The sequence below is a fragment of the Oncorhynchus mykiss genome, chromosome 9 (genome assembly GCF_057628025.1).
Source record: "Oncorhynchus mykiss isolate SJ-2025 chromosome 9, ASM5762802v1, whole genome shotgun sequence".
Classification (NCBI taxonomy): Eukaryota; Metazoa; Chordata; class Actinopteri; order Salmoniformes; family Salmonidae; genus Oncorhynchus; species Oncorhynchus mykiss.
This window is the reverse complement of record NC_143030.1, coordinates 27,216,058-27,236,083: the sequence shown is the minus strand read 5'-3', so window position 1 is coordinate 27,236,083 and position 20,026 is coordinate 27,216,058. Positions and strand designations below refer to the sequence as shown.

The window sequence follows — 20,026 nt, the reverse complement described above, 5'->3', positions numbered from 1 at the left end:
CAAGTACACCTGTCACTTATTCTTCTTAGTCAATCACACGACAAGAAATGGCTGTGTGTGCAAGACTAGTGATCACTAAGCATTATTGAATATCGACCATGCACTGAGATGTATCCATGGTTTATTGTAGGACCAAGAGGTGCACCTGTACGTGGGAGTCTCCAAATGTCTGTCCGAGTTGGCTGACACAGAGATCGACCGCATCGCCCAAGTCACAGAGGTACTGATTGTCGCCTCACCCCATGCGTCATTAAAATCAACCTTCCCCAAAACCAATGTTGTCTTCCTGCTGCGTTTCTATTTTGTCCGATATCAATCACATCCCTTCTTTGAGTGATGTGTTGCTCTCTTGCCTCCTCTACAGGAACAGATGGAGAAGACCAGCTTCATCCTGGCTCACCTCACCTCTCAGGGCCGAGTGCCACTCCTGGGCCTCAACGATGTCATCGCGGCCGTGCTCCGGGGTTGGTCCAGCCACAAGGTGGGCTGGCTCCTCCTGCAGACTTTCTACCAATGCCGTCTGGCCGCCAGCCCCAACACAGGTCAGCCCAACAACCAATCAGCTTTCAGGGCTGGCGGATTTCAACGTTGTGCTTGAACTGATCTGACCTTTTAGACCTATAGAAGTGCCAAGGGGGGTCAGGGGTATTTGCAAAGTGTTTGTAATATACTGCATTGATCGTTTATTGGTAAATGAAGTACTCCTAAAGTGTTTTCGTTCTAGCTGCAAAAGCACACATGACTTGAAATACTTTGCGAATCCATTCTCTTTATTAGTTGGATTGCGTGTGCTTGTGCAGGTTTAGAAGGAAACCCTGATTTATAACAAGTACACTTTCTAGGTGTGTCCAAACGAATGGAGTGGCTTTTGGAGCTGATGGGACTCATAAGAAATGTTGCTTACGGAGTGACCGCTGTCAAGTGTGGAGACACCAGGCAGGTCAGTAAAGTATTTTAACACTATTCTCAGAAACACATACACAGGTGCTGTGTTATTTCTCTCTCTCTCTCTGTGTGTGTGTGTGTGTGTGTGTGTGTGTGTGTGTGTGTGTGTGTGTGAATTGATACATGGGACAGCTGGTATGTTTAGAGTTCACGTGCAGGTGTGATATTGGTACAGTGAGCTCAAAGTATTGGGACAGTAACTTTCTCACTCATCATTATTCACGGTTCATTTAGGATTATCCACAATTCATTCAGGATTATCCGTAATCATGGTTGCATTCACATTAATGTAGAAGTGTTTAGAAATATATTCTATTTTGATTTACGATAAAAGTAACTCCAAAAAGACACACTATTTACCATTTATTTTGATTGGGTATAAATAATCTGAAACACAACCAAAACAAACAGCAAATGAATCCAACAAATGTGTAGTCACAAGCTTGATGTAGTCATTGCGTGCCATGAATATGGGACCAAATACTTAATGTTTGACTACTTTAATACACATACGGTGCAATAATTCAGACACCTTCCCTTTTTCCACATTTTTGTTAAGTTAACAGCCATATTCTAAAATGGATTCAATTATTTAAAACAAATCCTCATCTACACACTACCCCATAAATGACAATGAGAAAACAGTTTTTTAGATATTTTTGCACATGTATTAAAAATATAAAACTGATTTCTTATTTACATAAATATTCAGGCCATTTGCTATGAGACTTGAAATTGAGCTCAGGTGCATCTTGTTTCCATTGATCATCCTTGAGATGTTTCTACAACTTTATTGGAGTCCACCTGTGGTAAATTCAATTGATTGGACATGATTTAGAAAGGCACACAGCTGTCTATATAAGGTCCCACAGTTGACAGTGCATGTCAGAGCAAAAACCAAGCCATGATCTGGTGAAGGGTACCAAAAAATGTATGCAGTATTGAAGGTCCCCAAGAACACAGTGGCCTCCATCATTCTTAATTGGAAGATATTTGTAACCACCAACACTCTTCCTAGAGCTGGCCGACCAGCCAAAATAAGCAATCGGGGGAGAAGGGCCTTGGTCAGGGAGGTGACCAAGAACCCATTAGTCACTCTGACAGAGCTCCAGGCTGTGTTCCTCTGTGGCGATGGGAGAACATTCCAGAAGGACAACCATCTCTGCAGCACTCCACCAATCAGGCATTTATGGTAGAGTGGCCTTACGGAAGCCACTCCTCAGTAAAAGGAACATGACAGCCCACTTGGAGTTTGCCAAAAGGGACCTAAAGGACTCTGACCACAAGAAACAAGATTTTCTGGTCTGATGAAACCAAGATTGAACTCTTTGGCCTGAATGCCAAGTGTCACGTCTAGAGGAAACCTGGCACCAATCCCCCACGGTGAAACATGGTAGTGGCAGCATCATGCTGTGGGGATGTTTTTCAGCAGCAGGGACTGAGAGACTAGTCAGGATCGAGGGAAAGATGAACGGAGCAAATTACAGAGAGGTCCTTGATGAAAACCTGCTCCAGAGTGCTCAGGACCTCAGACTGGGGTGAAGGTTCACCTTCCAACAGGACAAGGACCCTAAGCACACAGCCAAGACAACGCAGGAGTGGCTTAGGGACAAGTCTCCAAATGTCCTTGAATGGCCATGCCAGAGCCCGGACTTGAACCCGATTTAATATCTCTGGAGAGCCTTGAAAATAGCTGTGCAGCAACGCTCCCCATCAAACCTGACAGAGCTTGAGGATCCGCAGAGAAGAATGGGAGAAACTCCCCAAATAATCTCGCTGCCAAAGGTGCTTCAACAAAGTACTGACCAAAGGGTCTGAATACTTGTGTAAATGTGATATTTCAGTTTTTTATTTTCAATAAATTTTCTAACATTTCTAAAAAAACAGTTTTTGCTTTGACATTATTGGGTATTGTGTGTAAAACAATTTAATCAATTGTAGAATACGGCTGTAAAGTAACAATGTGGGAAAAGTTAAGGGGTCTGAATACTTTCTGAATGTATTGTATACACTTTCGGTCCCCTAAAATGGGGGGACTGTGTACAAAAGGTGCTGTAAATTCTAAATGGTTCACCTGATATGGATGAAAATACCCTCAAATTAAAGCTGACCGTCTGCATGTTAACCTCACTGTCATTGTATATTTTCAATTCCAAAGTGCTGGAGTAGATAGCCAAAACAACAACAACATTTGTCACTGTCCCAATACTTTTGGAGGTCACTGTATGTGCTGCAGGTCTGTAGTTGAATGGCTATCATTCAGGAATTACTTTGGAATGTCAACCCTCGTGAAGTTGTAGCTGTGGTATTTCAAGGAATGGTATGATTTCTGACTTCTATTTGTTAGCATTGGTATGCTTTTATAGTCGTTTAATTGCCAAGTGCACAGTGTGTAGTCTTTAAATCAGGTAGTCTATTTGTGTGTTGCATATACTTGGGCTGAATAACCTGGACTCCATTACCCCATCATCCTGTGCAGGCCACTGACTTCCTGCTCCAGGTATTCGCTGCGGCGGTGATCTCCTGGGGCGACCACACCATGCCCCTCCTTCTGGGCGTTAGGACTCAGTGGTTTCCATGGCAGCAGGGGTCAGAGCCGCCTGGTCTACCTCACGCTCTCTACGGTGATGCCGTGCTGGCCGAGCAGTCAGTCTCGCTATGCCTGTTGGGATTGCCCCACAGCCTGAGGCAGCTATTGGCTAAAGAGCCCTGGAGGGAACAGTCACAGAAGGTAGGTCCCCAACCTCCACACATTGATCATTTTGTTTGTGTGATGACAATGAGGTTTACTATGTGGAAACAGATCACAAAAGACAATACTACGCACTGCTCTAACCTAAACAAAATAAGAGATGAATAATGTCAGTGAATTGGTAGCAGACGGTGTTTACCTATAAGAAAACTTTTTTTGTGTGATTCTTAGTTCATAGATTGGCTTTTCAGCATCACTGAAGGTCCGGAAACTGGTCTGTCAGAGACTTCCATCAACACTGCCAAAGGTGAGACACAGCGCCACAAAGCTCAATGTCCAATTCATAATATGGTCATTTAGCAGACATTATATGGAAAAATAGGAAGTACATGCAGTATTTCAAGACAAAAGGGCTTTTTGATTTTGACCACTGGTTTCTCACACCCCACTGATATTTCTCTCCCCTTTCTGTACAGCTGCCTTGCTGGCTCTGAAGTCCTCCACGGATTTCAAGAAAAAAGCGGTGTGGACGCGAGCGTACGGTTGGTGACCTGGGCCAACTTCCTGCTTTCCTCTGGGCTCACAGGAAGTGACATCACAGCCATTCGGCCCAGCCTGACCTTCTTCAGCTTTGACGCTTCAAACACTCACTGCCTTGGTCTGCATGTAGCAGTATATTGTGGGCGGTATCCCAGGGTAGCAGCCGCAGAGGTGACTTGGGGGTTAGGGATGGAATTTGAGAGGGAGGAAAAGAAGAATTCCCCCACTCTGAGGTGTCCTGCTTAAAGCTATAATCCTTGATTGTTTTGGTAAAAAGCTGAGGGATGGGCCTGAAGAAATGTAACCGCTCTCAAATTCATAGACCGAGCTATGGATGCAAGGACTGACCATCCATTATATCAACATTATAGTTTGAACTATGTTTTGAGGCTATACAGTGTTTGGTTAATTTATTTTTTACTTTGGAGTAGATTTTGGGTTCTGATAAAGTACAACAATTGAACAAAACTCATGAGGCAAGTTACAGTCTTCAAGAATCAATGGGTATATATAAAATATGGATGAAGCAACTAAGGAATCTAGCCTTGTGGAGATAGTCTAGACACCCCTGTGCCTGCCCTGGCTTTAAGGTGGGCTTTCGACAGTGGGATGGTTTGGCCATGAAACAATCTATTTTCCCCCATGACAAGGTGTGTGTGTGTGTGTGTGTGTGTGTGTGTGTGTGTGTGTGTGTGTGTGTGTGTGTGTGTGTGTGTGTGTGTGTGTGTGTGTGTGTGTGTGTGTGTGTGGATCATTCCTGCCACTTGTACTGTGCAATTGTTTGCTTTACTAACATTACTGAGAAAAAGACTTGTTGTGCAACACTGAGTTCCTCATTAAAACACTTGAGATGTTAACACACACTGATTTGCTGATGCTTTGTTCATTTTAGACTAAGTAGTGCTTAGATTGGACATCAAGCCTTGGAAGAAGAGACCAGCAAGTTTCTCAACTCAACACGTTTATAAACATTTTGCTTATCCAACTATTCCCGAAAGTGTGACCTCATCAAAGCGATGTTGTGCAAAGAAGGCTTCTTAGGAAGATGTTCTCATTTGCTGTTGGGTCATAATGTCTTCATGTCTTCTTAAGTAACTCCCGAAGTGATATATCCTGCAATAAGAAATCCACCTCATTTCCTTTTAATCTTCTTATTCCACTTCTCAAGACGCAGTTCTCTCGCCCTCAGCGAATGCCACACTGTTACACAAGCCCCTAGAAAGACAAAAGGTTGGCACAGTTAGCAGGTTTGTTCATGGGCAGGGCATGTAGTTGAATATAAAATATTCCGTACAGGAGCTGTGAAAGTGCTGTGAAAAAGTATTTGCTTACTTTCTGATGTTCTCTATTTATTTTTGTGTGTGTGTATTTCTGACACTGAATGTTATCAGATCTTCAACCAAATCCTAATATTAGATAAAGGGAACCTGAGTGAACAAATGACTAAATGTTGATACTTATTTCATTTATTTAATTAACAAGGTTATGCAACACCCAATGCCCCTTACACTCAGTAACTGTTTGTGCCATCTTTAGCTGCAATGTCGATCAGTCTCTATCACATCCCTGTTGAGGAATTTTGGCCCACACTTCCATGTGGAACTGCTTTAACTCAATGATATTTGTGGGTTTTCGACCATGAACTGCTAGTTTCAGGTCCTGCCACAACATCTCAATTGGGTTTAGGTAGTGGCCACTAGGCTAGTGGTTCTCAAACTAGGGGTCGCAACCCCATGTGGGGTCACCTGATATGAAAATCGGGTAACAGGAGAATTTCCAAAATCCTGAGAAAAAATATATACTTACAAAAATTATATTTTTTATCTCAAAATCATTGTAATGTGGTTAATCTTAAAAATGTAAATGAAAATTATTCAAATCTAAAAGAACCCAGAGCGAGCTTTAAATAGTGGGAAAAGGCAGCACGGCAGGGTAGCCTAGTGGTTAGAGCGTTGGACTAGTAACCGGAAGGTTGCAAGTTCAAACCCCTGAGCTGACAAGGTACAAATCTGCCGTTCTTCCCCTGTACAGGCAGTTAACCCACTGTTCCTAGGCCGTCATTGAAAACAAGAATTTGTTCTTAACTGACTTGCCTAATAAACTTGCCTAATAAAGGTAAAATAAAAATTGCACATAAATCATTCCCACGGTGGAAAGCTAGGCATTTGGTGGGGAGGCAGAGGCACAGAAACTCGCTTTGTTATATAAGACTGTTAAATGAATAATTTATGATATTGCTAGCAATCAAGAGAGAACTGAAGCTGGACTCAAACCTCCCCAGGTTATGCTCTCCAAATGGACGTTAGCTGTGAGGCCCGAGATGCCCATGTATTGACTTTTGTTCGCTATACACGTCGGCAGATGCGATGATGATGCGTCTCATGATTCCCGAGCATGAAAGGGTACATGGGATATTTAGTTTGCTGCATGCCTTTATTGATAAAAAACAGATTCCAGGGGTTCGAATGGTGGGCTTTTGCACAGATTGGGCTCCATCTATAGCGGAACGGCGGGCAGACCTCTGCACTCTAGTTATGAATGTGTCTCACTCTGCCATATGGACGCATTGTATGATATACCCACTGAGCTATAGTGGATACACCGAGAGCAACTGGCGGAAAAAGACCTGAGAACAGAACTCGGAGGTGTACTGCAGCAGGTAACTTCGATTGTAAAACTACATCAAACCACAATCCACTGCGCGCACGCCAGTTCGCAACACTATGTGGAGATATGGGATCCGAGCATGACAATTATCTATTTCATACCCATGCTTGGCGGTTATCGAGGGGGAGTGTTGGAAATATTTCTCGCATTGAGAGGAACCGTTGTCATTCACAATGGATGTGTTAAAAAAAATAAAAAATTAAAAGACTGTAATGAAAATAAAATGTATCCTTGCCTATGTAACAGACACTTGTGAAACTGAATGAACTGAACGAAAGCATGCAGGGGAAATACATTTTAAAAAAACATTCTACAGATGAGTGACTGAATCGGTGGATTCATATGAAAGAATTCTTATTGGAGAGTCTTTCAAAAGCGAACCATGCCCCCTTCCCTCGGCTCACACGAGTGATGACTGCTCACCTCCCAACACTTGGAAGTTTCACTGTGATCCTGGCTCAGTTGACATGCCCGTAAGTAAAATCGAACAGCTGATCGTGCTGTCATGTGACCGAATGCATTCACAGGTCTCTAAGAACGAGTTTTGTTTCTCTGTTCCTGGAGAGCTACTGTCCTGTAAGTTTTCACCCCATCTCTTATCTAGCACACCTGATTCTAATAATTAGCTGGTTGAAAAGCTGAATCAGGTTGGTGACAACTGGGGTTTGAGTGAAAACCTACAGGAGGGTAGCTCTCCAGGAACAGGGTTGGCCAGCCCTGACCTATGGTAGGCCTCTTGAGCAACAATGAAAAATTCCACCCAAAATCTATTTTTGTATTTAGTTCATTGTTGACATAATTCCAAAATGTTTTGCTTGTAAGCAATGAACTTTTCAAGATTTGTAACTTTCAAAATACAGAAATCATCACCGTTCAAAACAACTCAAGAAATCTCTGATAATCACTGCATTCAAGACAACTGGGAACTCAGAAATCTCTGACATCCGACTTCACTGCATTCAAAACAACTGGGAACTCTGGGGGAAAAACGAGCTCCGAGAGGAAAAAAAACGCTTTGAACAGCTATCCAACTTGGAATTCCAACTCGGGAACTCTGGCCTCTTTTTAGAGCTCCGACTTCCCGACTTGAAGATCACTAGCGTCATGATTTGACCTTGTATCCTAGTTGTCTTGAAAGCAGCACAAAACTCATGGTACCCTTCACCAGCTCATATCTGTGTGAAGCTGTATTCAGCGCAATCATCTGCATTAAAACCAAATGTCTATCCAGGTTGGATGTGACAGCGGAGATGAGGAGTGCAGTGTCGACCACGCCCCCTGACTTTGAGAAGCTCCGACAGCGACATGCATTAAGCACACCCATCTCATTAGTGGTGGTGAGATAAGATACATTGTCAGACTAATTTCCAATTGACTGACAGCCCCACATTAAAAGTATGTGATGGTGAGAAGACAATCAGAAATACTGTTAGAATGTTTTTCAATTGACCGCCATGGCCCCAAATAAAATAGTAAACATTGGCTGTCATGTACAGAATTCTTTTCACATGGTTGTGAGGATTTTCAGATATCAAAATGGGGTCGTGGGACAAAAAAGTTTAGGAACCCCTGGACTAGGCCATTCCAGAACTTGGAATGCGTTGCTTTTGAGCTATTCTGATGTAGACTTGCTTGTGTGTTGTGGATGATTGTCTTGCTGCATGACCCATCTGCGCTTCATCTTCAGCTCACGGACGGATGGCCTGACATTCTCCTTTGGAATTCTCTGATACAGAGCAGAATTCATGGTTCCTTCAATGATGGCAAGTCATCCAGGTCCTGAGGCAGCAAAGCATCCCCAAACCATCACACTACCACCACCACCATGCTTAAACATTGGTATGAGGTTCTTACAGTGGAATGCAGTGTTTTGTTTCCGTCAGACATAGTGGAACTCATTGAAGGAATTAATTACAGAAACATTCCCTTTTTGTAAATGGCTCGTCCAGTTTCATTCAGCTTGCGCCTTTAGGCTCTGCTAAGGAAGCTACATCTGTTAACTTACCAACAGCCAGTAACGGTAAGTATGCCTTCAGGAGGATAGGGAAGTAAATGCCTGCAGACACCGGCAGGCTGAGCTGGAATGAGTATGTTCCCAATGACTCAAAGTAAGGCAGTGATTGGTGAATGGTAATGCCTGGAAAAGACCAAAGCAGAAAGATTCTTCGCACACACTCTTCGATACACAAAATAGACCAAGTGGAAGGCAAAATTGCAAAAATGTCTATGGTCTACTGTTAAAACACAGAAATTGTTTAGGCAAAAAATGCACGCACTCTGTACTGTCTAAAAAAAACACACACAGGCGCCTAAAGAAGTTGGAATGTGTCCCATTTCCTGACTTTAATATCTTGGTCAGCCTGCTGTGCCAACTCACTTCCTGTCTGCTCTAAATATTATTTCCTCACAACATGCAACGCCTGACTAATGCGCCTGACACATCATCACCGACTGTAATAGGATAAAACAAGACACTGAGTGGAGATTAAAACATACCAAGTGAAAGTGTACTATTACATTTCTCTATCTTCTCTCCCCTCAAAAAAAAGAACTTAGAAATGCCTCATGAGCTTAGTTCAACCATTGTACCCCATCAGAACCCAACATATAATCTTGTTTTACTACAATGTTTGTAAACAACATAAATGTAAACAAACGCTGTATAGCCTCAAAACATGGTTTTGATAACATGGATGATCAGTTCTTTTATCCATAGCTCTGTCTATACATTTGAGAGCGGTTACATTTCTCAAACTCTATCCCTCATCTCTTTACTAAAAGAGCTTTGTTATTGTTTCAACTGCAGATTGGCCCTTTAAAGGGGCATTCCGTAAGATGCAACGAGCCCGGAGTCTGTAGATAGTCTAATGAATCTGTTGGTCAGGAACTAAATTCTGTGAGAGAAAAATAACATTCCAAGCAACCTATAAAACCACTGCTTAATGTTTACTGTCAAAGCATCGGTCTCAAACCCCCACTGTATAAAAACAGCAGGTTCATTCAGATATTTTCTTTTTTGTAACCATATTCACATCCCTGCAAGAATCTAGTTCAAAAACCAGGAGGTGTATTTTAATAGTTGAAATAATCACTGAGCTGTGGCAATGAAATCTTACTGAGTGCCCCTTATGTAAAATAATAGTAACGTATGAACCTTCTGTGATGACTGAGACTATGTAGATGGGGATGGATAGGGTGTATCGAGCCCACAGCATGCCAAAGGAATCCGTGCCCATCAAACACAGGAGAACATGGGGGTACCTGCAAATGCCAGACAGAACCAAAAGTCAACCCATTAGCAACCATTGGAGTGGTGCACATTTTTGTTCCATCTTAACACTCGTTTCAAATGTTAATGTCACGTGCACAAGAACAGTGAAATGCCTTTCATGCAAGCTCAAAACCCAACAATGCAGTAACCAATATCAATGTAGCACTAAAAATGACATAAGGTAGAACAAAAACACACAAGAAATAAGAAAGAGAAAGTGAGAAGCTACAGTGCTTTCAGAAAGTATTCACACCCCTTGACATTTTCCACATTCTGTTACAGCCTGAATGTAAAATTGATTAAATGTTTGTGTCACTGGCCTACACACATTACCCCATAATGTCAAAGTGGAATTATATGTTTCAAATTAACTACAAATGAAACGCTGAAATGTCTTGTGTCAATAAGTATTCAACCCCTTTGTTATGGCAAGACAAAATAAGTTCAGGAGTAAAAATGTGCTTAACAAATCACATAAGTTGCATGGACTCACTCACTGTGTGCAATAATAGTGTTTAACATGGTTTTTGAATGACTACCTCATCTCTGTACCCCACACATACAATTATCAGTTGAGCAGTGCATTTCAAACACAGAATCAACCACAAAGACCAGGGAGGTTTTCCAATGCTTTGCAAAGAAGGGCACCTATTGGTAGATGGGTAAAAAAAAAAGCTGACATTGAATATACCTTAAAGAAGGAAGAAGTTATTAATCACACATTGCATGGTGTATCAATACACCCAGTCACTACAAAGATATAGGCGTTCTTCATAACTCAGTTGCCGGAGAGGAAGGAAACCGCTCAGGGATTTCACCATGAGGCCAATGGAGTCTAATGGCTGTGATAGGAGAGAATTGAGGATAGATCAACAACATTTGAGTTACTCCACAATACTAACCTAACTGAAAATAAGTCAGTAAAGAAGTAAGCCTTGCAAAATACAAATATTCCAAAACATGCATCTTGTTGCAACAAGGCACTAAAGTTATACTGTAAAAAAATTGGCAAAGCAATTTACTTATTTTTCCTGAAAACAAAGTGTTATGTTTGGGGCAAATCCAATCCAACACATTACTGAGTACTACTCTCTATATTTTCAAGCATAGTGGTGGCTGCATCATGTTATGGGTATGCTTGTAATCATTAAGGACTGGGGAGTTTTTCAGGATAAAAAATCAACTGAATGGAGCTAAATACAGGCAAAATCCTAGAGGAAAACCTGGTTCAGTCTGCTTTCCATCAGACACTAGGAAATGAATTTACCTTTCAGCAGGACAATAACCAAAAACACAAGGCCAAATCTACACTGGAGTTGCTCACCAAGAAGACAGTGAATGTTCCTGAGTGGCCGAGTTACAGTTTTGACATAAATCTGCTTGAAAATCTATGGCAAGACCTGAAAATGGTTCTCCAGCAATGATCAACAACCAATTTGACAGAGCTTGAAGAATTTTGAAAAGAATAATGGAAATGTTGTACAATCGAGGTGTGAAAAGCTCTTAAAGACATATTAACCAGAAAGACTCACAGCTGCAATCACTACCAAAGGTGATTCTAACACATGGACGTAGGGGGTTGAAGACTCATCTAATCAAGATATATTTGTTTTATTTTTCATTAATCTTTTACAAATGTTAGAAGTTTTATTCCACTTTGACATTACAGAGTATTTTGTGTAGATTGTGAAAATGACAATTAAATCAATTTGAATCCCACTTTGTCACACAACAAAATGTGGAAAAAGTCAAGGGGTGTGAACACTTTCTGAACTTTCTGAAGGATACTGTACTGGAGTGATAAAGGTATATATGTATAGAGCTAAGGTGACTAGGCATACAGATATATGATCAACAGAGTAACAGAAGTGTAAATTATGATTATATGTGTGCGTGTGTGTAGAGTCAGTATTAATGTGTGCATGTGTGTGTTGGCATGTCAGTGAGCGAGAATGTGTCGAGTCCTGTGAGTGTGCATAGAGACAGTGCAAAAACAAAATACAAGGGTCAACTCAGACAGTGTGTGTAGCCATTCTGTTAGCTATTTAAAAGTCTTATCGCTTGGGGATAGAAGCTGTTCGGGAGCCTGTTGGTGTCAGACTTGATGCACCGGTACCGCTTGCTGTGCGGAAGCAGAGAGAACAGTCTACGGCTTCACGACTGTGCCTATAGTCCACGATCATCTCCTTGGTTTTACTGAGGTTGAGGGAAAGGTTGTTGTCACGGCACCATACTGCCAGGTCAACACACCTGTTCCAGCCTAACTAATCAAGGGCTAGGTGAATAGTTGAATCGGATGTTAGTGCTGCGTTAGGACAAAAATGTGCAACCCAAACGCTTTTAATGTCTTTGTTCGGATTAAATATACATACCTTAACAGATCTAGAATATTCCACAGGTAAAACTGTGCACACACAACTGGTTTACTCTGCATCTCCTCTTGACTGACTATCACCATAAACAGTAGGAAGTTTCTGGTCATAACCTGGACAAGAAAACGTTGGCATTAGACTACTTTTGAGGTCTTTGATATTGTCGTGAACTACTACCACAGAAGTCGTTGCAGACATACTGTGCTTTCCAAAATGACATAGTGCATCACTTATCTCCATTTGTTGCTTGCATAGTCACGTACAGTCGTGTATGCACCAAACAGGACCACTAATCAGAGATGAATTGCTCTAACCGGTCCTATTTTGTCTGATCGGTGAAGTGAAAATTCTCAATGAATGGATGAAGGGTACACTTTGTAGTATTTGAACAGGGCCCAGACTCCAACGAGACAGAACACAGTGTTAAGCTTGGCAGTGGCACACACTTGAACAAACCGTGGCAGAAGGCGTGCCTTCTCGATCCCATCAGCGATGTGGAAGAGCTCCAGCACGGACAACAGCTGGCATAGACTCATCACAACCCCCACAGCATAGAAGGTGTCAGCAAGCGCGTCTGGAAAACAAGACCATTCGGTTGGAGTTCATACGTTACCTTTACTCATACTGCATTATACAGTCTCATAAAGCATTTATGAATAGGCTCTTGAGTCTAGACAGGGGATGGGCAACTACTGGCAGCCTGCAGCAGTTTTTCTCGTTATGTAAGTCACTGACTGTCAGCCAAACATTTTTAGATGAGTCTCCACTCTTGTAAAAAAAAAGGTGCTAAGTAGAACCATATAGGGTTCTTCGGTTTGTCCCCATAGGGGAACCCTTTGGCAAAATGTGTAGAGTTGCATGAAATTTGTTATAAAATGCTAAATCTTCTCTCCCCTCCATGGCAAAATGTGTAGAAATGCAGCAAACTTGCTTTAAAATTGCAAAAACGAAAACAATTTCTCCCAGCTGTCAAGAGGGGGATGCGAAAATGTTTTCAAAATTATGACAAAAGGCTAAGGCCGGATCTGACTGTATGTGCGTAATGAATGAAGGAACATAAAGATGTGATCTGAGTAATAGCGCAGTAACGTTTAGCCTACTTGCAGTATAGCCTTTACCGAAATTTAAAGCACGCTTCCGGGTTTCCCGATCACGAGTATCAAGCATGATAAAACTTACGAATAACAGTAGTAAAGAGATCAGCGCACCGGTAGCAGACCCCTGCAGCGCCTCGTTATGAGTTCAGTGGAAGTTGCCCATCCCTGGTCTAGACTATCCAGCTCTGCTGTTTTGACTCTGATCTCGGCAACTTACCTCCACCAAATGTGAGAAACCTGGCTGTCATGTTTGCAAATATCCATGTGTGCCCACAGAACTGAAGCAGGTTATACAGGAAAAGGTAAGCAAGTCGAATGCTGAGCCTAGAAAAGAAAAGAATACACACTAATACAAGATTTATAAAAAATTATGATATGCATACCTTCCACAAGAAGGCATATTTTACAGTATTTAACATAATAGCTCATGACAATACAACATAAATTATCATTATTTGAATACAACAATTATAAGAATAATATATATGTATTTTTTGGCAATAAAACAAATCATTATACAGCCTACTACGCGACTCAATTCTTAACTTTGTCTTATGTTTTCCTAAAACTCCTCAACAAGTCTTGACAAATCCTGTTGTGGTTAATGGTTTGTTGGAATAAATGAGCATAATAGGCTTAGGCTACTGAAAAGAATGTTAACAGTCAGGCAATGTTCAGCCACATAAAGCCCCTCGACTAACCATTTGGTGATTTTCTATGCAGTTTTGTGATAAGGGGAAGTTCCCTACATAAACATAACCTAAAGTATCTCGGCCAAATTCTTATTTCATTCCGAAATTGGGCAAGACAAAGCTTTGTGTCCTTACCTCATTTCACCTGGAAACGACGGACGAATAAGTAAATGATGTACTAAAGTTGTTTCCTGTGCTTTTGGAAATCCCAAATTCGAGGAAGTCGACATCTCTCTCATACAAGGGCAACTATCTGACGTCAAGGAGGTTGGTCGGATATTCAGTGATGTTTGGTGCTTTTTCCTCCTAAAAATATTATGATGATGCGGATTCTGTATGCGCACTATGGCGCGTGCTTGCATATATTACGTTATCTATTCCTCTACCTAAAATATTATATAAATCAAAGGTCCATAAATACGATAAATAAAACAAACAATAGATCAAATTTGGTATGAATATGAATTATACTAGAATTCAATCATACCTCCAGTGCTTTGTTACAATGCTGCATGGATAAACATAAATCCGGGTATTCAGAGTCAGACAGTGGTGTTATTGTATTCAGAGTCAGACCACCACCAAGTTCACTACACTGATGTCAGAAGTGGGAAGACACCGCACGGTCGAAGAGTGAGCAGACCCATGAAGGGTTTTGAGAGAATGTTGAGGTGTGGGAATGCACTAGACTACCTAAGAGAACCTGGCACCCCTGTTATGCATCTTTCCCCAGTGGTTTAAGTTGCTGATTTCTGACCATCTGTCAGATATGGGGGTTAATGCCCTCTAGTGGTTGATTTTGAACAAGGGAATTCAAACTCAGTCCTTGAGGTCTTCACGTCACTGGTTTTCTTACTCCATAATCTGTTTTTAAACCATACCCTGTAAACCAACCCAATCTAACTTGATGTAAAGAACTTGAAGTAAAACGTTAAACAACCTTGGTCATTTGTTTGGTATTACAGGACTATGTAATCCAGACATTTCCACAAAGTCAACTTTTGGCTAATATAGTGTATGGGAATGAATCCATGTGACCTACATGTTGTGCTTCCCCAATGTCGGCATAACAGAAGCCATGCAGCGGGACATGCCAAGGGGTCTGGCTTATAGCTGCAGCCTGCCACTCTGACACCTCAGGATTCGGGTGCGAACAGCACCCACAGGGTCCAACCCAATCAAATCAAATTTTATTTGTCACATGCTGTGTAAACGACAGTTGTAGACTAACAGTAAAATGCTCACTTATGGGCCCTTCCCAACAATGCATAGAGAAAGAATATAAAAGTAATAACACGTAATAAAAAAGGTAATAATAAATACACAATGAGTATGTGGCTATATACTGTACACGGGGTACCATTGATGTGCAGGGGTACGAGGTACTTGAGGTAGATATGTAAATATAACTAGGAATAAAGTGACTAGGTAACAGGATAGATCATAAACAGTAGCTGCAGTGTATGTGATGAGTCAAAAAAGTTATGCAGATTGTCCAGGGTAGCTATTTGGTTAACTATTTAACTAACTCCTATGGCTTGGGGGTAGAAACTGTTCAGGGTCCTGTTGGTTCCAAACTTGGTGCATCGGTACTGCTTGCCGTGCGGTAGCAGAGAGAACAGTCTATGGCTTGGGTGGCTGGCTGGAGTCTTTGACAATTATTTGGGCCTCCCTCTGACACTGCCTGTTATAGAGGTCCTGGATGGCAGGAAGCTCGGCCTCAGTGATGTAATGGGCCGTACACACTACTCTCTGTAGTGCCTTGCGGTCTCTGACCTCCTTATAGGCTGTCTCATTGGCGTCAGTGATCAGGCCTACCACCGTCAAGTCATCAGAAAACTTAATGATGGTGTTGGAGTTGTGCCAAGCAGTCGTGGGTGAACAGAGACTACAAGACTAAGCAGGCACCCCTCAGGACACCCATGTTGAGGATCAGCGAGGCGGATTTGTTGTTGCCTACCCTCACCACATGGGGGGCGGCCCGTCAGGAAGTCCAGGATCCAGTTGTAGAGGGGGATGTTCAATCCCAGAGTCCTTTTGCTTAGTGATGAGCTTGGAGGACACTATGATGTTGAATGCTGAGCTGTAGTCATTGAACAGCATTCTCACATAGGTGTTCCTCTTGTCCAGGTGGGAGAGGGCAGGTTGGAGATTGCATCATCTGTGGATCTGATGGGGAGGTATGCAAATTGGGGTGGGTCCAGGGTGTCTGGGATAATGGTGTTGATGTGAGCCATGACCAGCCTTTCAAAGCATTTCATGGCTACAGATGTGAGTGCTACGGGTTGATAGTCATTTAGACAGGTTACTTTAGCATTCTTGGTCACAAGAACTATGGTGGTCTGCTTGAAACATGTAGGTATTACAGACTGGGTCAGATTGCGGTTGAAAATGTCAGTGAAAACACTTGCCAGCTGGTCAGCGCATGCTCCGACTAAGCATTCTGGTAATCCGTCTGGCCCTGCGGCCTTGTGAATGTTAACCTGTTTAAAGGTCTTACTCACATCGCTGCGAAGAGCATGATCACACAGTCATCCACGTCAAGGCACTTATTAATGAAGCCAGGTAAAAACTTGTGACAAGCAGCAGAGCTTTCATATTATCAATTATTGCAACATGCCTATATTACTCTGTAAATATGTTTTAAAAACATGGAAAGATTAAAGAGAAAACAAAAACAACAAGGAGGCCTTGATTATTGAGGCCACCTTTCTGTGTGTGGAGTAAAGGTCATCCAGAGTTTTGTCGCCTCTAGTTGCACAGGTGACACGCTGGTAGAAATTAGGTAAGACGGAGTTCAGTTTCCCTGCAATAAAAATCACTGTCCCCTAGGAGTGCCACCTCTGGATGAGCATTTCCTTGTTTACTTATGGCCCTATGCAGCTCATTGAGTGGGGTCTTAGTGCCAGCATCGGTTTGTAAATAGACAGCTATTAGACACCAGGATGGGGTAGTGGTGGTGATGGTGGGGGTTCGGGTTAATGGTGTGTGGTAGAAAATAAACAATGGAGCTTGTAAGGAGCGACCCTGAATGCCGGGCATAGTTAAGAGTATTGATGACAGCTCACTTTTGCTCGCATTGAATGTCTTAAAGACACAGGCCCTCTATTACTGCAGAAAAGTAGCACCCAACGATTTCTGTTTTTCAGATCACACAAATGTCTCATTGACAGGGCTTTATTAAAATAAGACTGTCTGTCGGGACTGGGTAGAGGTTCCCACCATATAGGAAGGTCAGAGTGACACCGGAGAAGTACTCCAAGTCCATTCCAAGTTTGCAGTTTGTAGATGCCTGTGTCTCTGCTGGCTCTACCACAGTGCACGGATGAAGAAATGCCTTGTTGAAGGGGGGACGTTAGGACGCTCTCCACACAATTCCCAACCAAACGGCTTCATGCCAATATGGCTGCCTACAATGTGATTGATTATCTTACACTTGACTATTTACCTGGTGTTTACTTTGAGAAAAGAGGTAAGATTGTTATTACACAATAAGTATCTAGTATTTACTATTCTGTTTGTTTGTGATTCATTCAAATAAGTAATATTTAGTACCATTTGGTAGCAGGTATATAGCTACCAACTGTCTAGAATTCCTCAAAGTAGGATACTATATGTATTTGAGTAAATACTAGGCAAACACCCTGTATCTCAGCTGGATGTTTAGTTTATGACCTTACAGAGACAGTATACAGTATGAACACATGCCTGTATTGCAGTTGTCACAAATCCATAAAACGTGATTCCAGAGTCTAAGGTCACCCAACCATCATATTCTTAGATAAAAACAATACTAATCCAAATGGATTGCTAGACGGACCAAGCGAGAATCATGTTTCTGTGAAAACATATTCTGTTTTCAGGGCCCCATTACAACCACAAGGCACCAGCCCTTAATATAGTTCTCTGTAGGCAACCAAAGGAGCCTGTTTGCTAACGGGCAGCCCTTCAACAGACCTGGTGTCCCAAGGAGGCCGGGTTATATACAACCCAACGAGCTCCTTGTTGTCAGGGCAGGTGACTAAAGAGAGGCCCAGTGTCTGCTCAGATTTGTCAGCCAACCAAACCGCTACCAATGTTTTTCATTGCTCCCCAACTTAATCCTAGACCTATAGGTATGTGGAATGGGTCAATCCGAGGCAATTCATGAAATTCGCCACAGTTACAGCATGTATAAAAGGTGCAGGGAAATGTTTGCATGCCTTCTCCTTCGACATTACATTACAATAATGAATATCCATCATTTAAAAAAAGTCAAACATCAAGTCATTAGAAGAAGGTTGTATGCAAAGTAATAAACTGATATGTACATAATAGGATGTACAGAATAGATACTGAATGTGCTATGTCAAGTATAACTGTATTTACAAATATAAAGTGGGTAGTGTCTTGCTAGTGCAGTTAAATCAACAGTATATACTAGGCAAGCAGCGTTGAATATCAGTGTGTCAAATAGGGGGTGCTTTTATTTGTCCTGTTTCACTGCATGTACAGTGGGGCAAAAAAGTATTTAGTCAGCCACCAATTGTGCAAGTTCTCCCACTTAAAAAGATGAGAGAGGCCTGTAATTTTCATCATAGGTACACTTCAACTATGACAGACACAATGAGAAACAAAATCCAGAAAATCACATTGTAGGATTTTTAATGAATTTGCAAATTATGGTGGGAAACAAGTATTTAGTCACCTACAAACAAGCAAGATTTCTGGCTCTCACAGACCTGTAACTTCTTCTTTAAGAGGCTCCTCTGTCCTCCACACATTACCTGTATTAATGGCACCTGTTTGAACTTGTTATCAGTATAAAAGACACAACCTCAAACAGTCACACTCCAAACTCCACTATGGCCAAGACCAAAAAGCTGTCAAAGGACACCAGAAACAAAATTGTAGACCTGCACCAGGCTGGGAAGACTGAATCTGCAATAGGTAAGCAGCTTGGTTTGAAGAAATCAACTGTGGGAGCAATTATTAGGAAATGGAAGACATACAAGACCACTAATAATCTCCCTCGATCTGGGGCTCCACGCAAGATCTCACCCCGTGGGGTCAAAATGATCACAAGAACGGTGAGCAAAAATCCCAGAACCACACGGGGGGACCTAGTGAATGACCTGCAGAGAGCTGGGACCAAAGTAACAAAGCCTACCATCAGTAACACACTACGCCGCCAGGGACTCAAATCCTGCAACAAATAACATCGGAAGATGAAACAGTACTGTACTTAGCATCTGCTAACCCTAGGCTACCTGCCATGGTTAGACGTGTACGTTTTGGATGTGGGGCGAGTCAGTACAAGTAGTCTCTAGGTGTAGATAGTCTTTAAAGATGGAATCCGCAGTAGGGGGGGGAACAGCGTCACTGGCCACCCCACACCGTTGTTAGTGCAGTACATATTGTTCTCTTCTATCGCGCGTGCAATAATGTGCGTTTGTTTGTTGTTTGCAACAAGTTCTTTGTTGTCGTGATATGGCAAACGGACGTGGCAGCTTTAAAGGGCAACCCCGCCACTTTTCAACCTCATTTTCAGTATCTCCAGCACAATACCAGTGTAAAAACATATGTGAAAACGGCGCAATTCTAAGATTTGTCGAAACAAATCTAAAGTTGCAAAGTTTTAACCGATGACATCTTCAAAAGTGAAAACATTTTCAAACAGTGATTTTCAAACCCTATGAGATTCGTGGTGGCGTGGGGAGCAGGAAAATAGAAACTCATTGTAAGTTTTAAAAATCACTGTTTTCTACTTT

At 42.0% G+C, this 20,026-nt stretch overlaps 2 protein-coding genes across 10 annotated transcripts in view; one reads left to right on the top strand and one right to left on the bottom strand.

Moving 5' to 3' along the window:
- focad (focadhesin) overlaps window positions 1–5,040 on the top strand; it is a 63,721-nt gene extending 58,681 nt beyond the window's left edge. For all 4 annotated transcript variants that reach the window (XM_021615173.3, XM_021615174.3, XM_090183861.1 and 1 more), the window contains 6 exons: window positions 131–220; window positions 365–542; window positions 843–940; window positions 3,425–3,676; window positions 3,869–3,944; window positions 4,114–5,040. In XM_021615173.3, coding sequence (XP_021470848.3) covers window positions 131–220; window positions 365–542; window positions 843–940; window positions 3,425–3,676; window positions 3,869–3,944; window positions 4,114–4,187 — 768 coding nt within the window. In that variant the 3' untranslated portion in view covers window positions 4,188–5,040. The remainder of the gene's footprint in view (window positions 1–130; window positions 221–364; window positions 543–842; window positions 941–3,424; window positions 3,677–3,868; window positions 3,945–4,113) is intronic.
- An 81-nt stretch (window positions 5,041–5,121) lies between these two features.
- Window positions 5,122–14,859, bottom strand: hacd4 (3-hydroxyacyl-CoA dehydratase 4). Of its 6 annotated transcripts, none has more exons than XM_021615177.3 (7): window positions 14,412–14,859; window positions 13,802–13,930; window positions 12,934–13,061; window positions 12,488–12,600; window positions 9,999–10,105; window positions 8,850–8,981; window positions 5,122–5,392 (listed from the first exon to the last, which is right to left on the bottom strand). In XM_021615177.3, the coding sequence occupies exons 2-7, from the start codon at window positions 13,830–13,832 to the stop codon at window positions 5,310–5,312; spliced, it is 594 nt and encodes a 197-aa protein (XP_021470852.2). In that variant the 5' UTR covers window positions 13,833–13,930; window positions 14,412–14,859; the 3' UTR covers window positions 5,122–5,309. The 6 variants fall into 6 exon arrangements, with proteins under 6 accessions (XP_021470852.2, XP_021470850.2, XP_090039990.1 ...); XM_021615175.3 differs by having other exon boundaries at window positions 13,802–13,908; window positions 14,412–14,570; XM_090183864.1 differs by having other exon boundaries at window positions 12,944–13,061; window positions 13,802–13,908; window positions 14,412–14,549.
- Window positions 14,860–20,026: the final 5,167 nt, after the last annotated feature.

Coding starts and splice junctions, on each gene's coding strand:
- hacd4 (XM_021615175.3), bottom strand. CDS start 14,515: ATGAGAGAGATGTCGACTTCCTCGAATTTGGGATTTCCAAAAGCACAG. Junction 13,062..13,801: donor GTTTCTCACATTTGGTGGAG/GTAAGTTGCCGA, acceptor CTTGTTTTCCAG/ACGCGCTTGCTGACACCTTC. Junction 12,601..12,933: donor TTCTGCCACGGTTTGTTCAA/GTGTGTGCCACT, acceptor TTTCTTGTCCAG/GTTATGACCAGAAACTTCCT.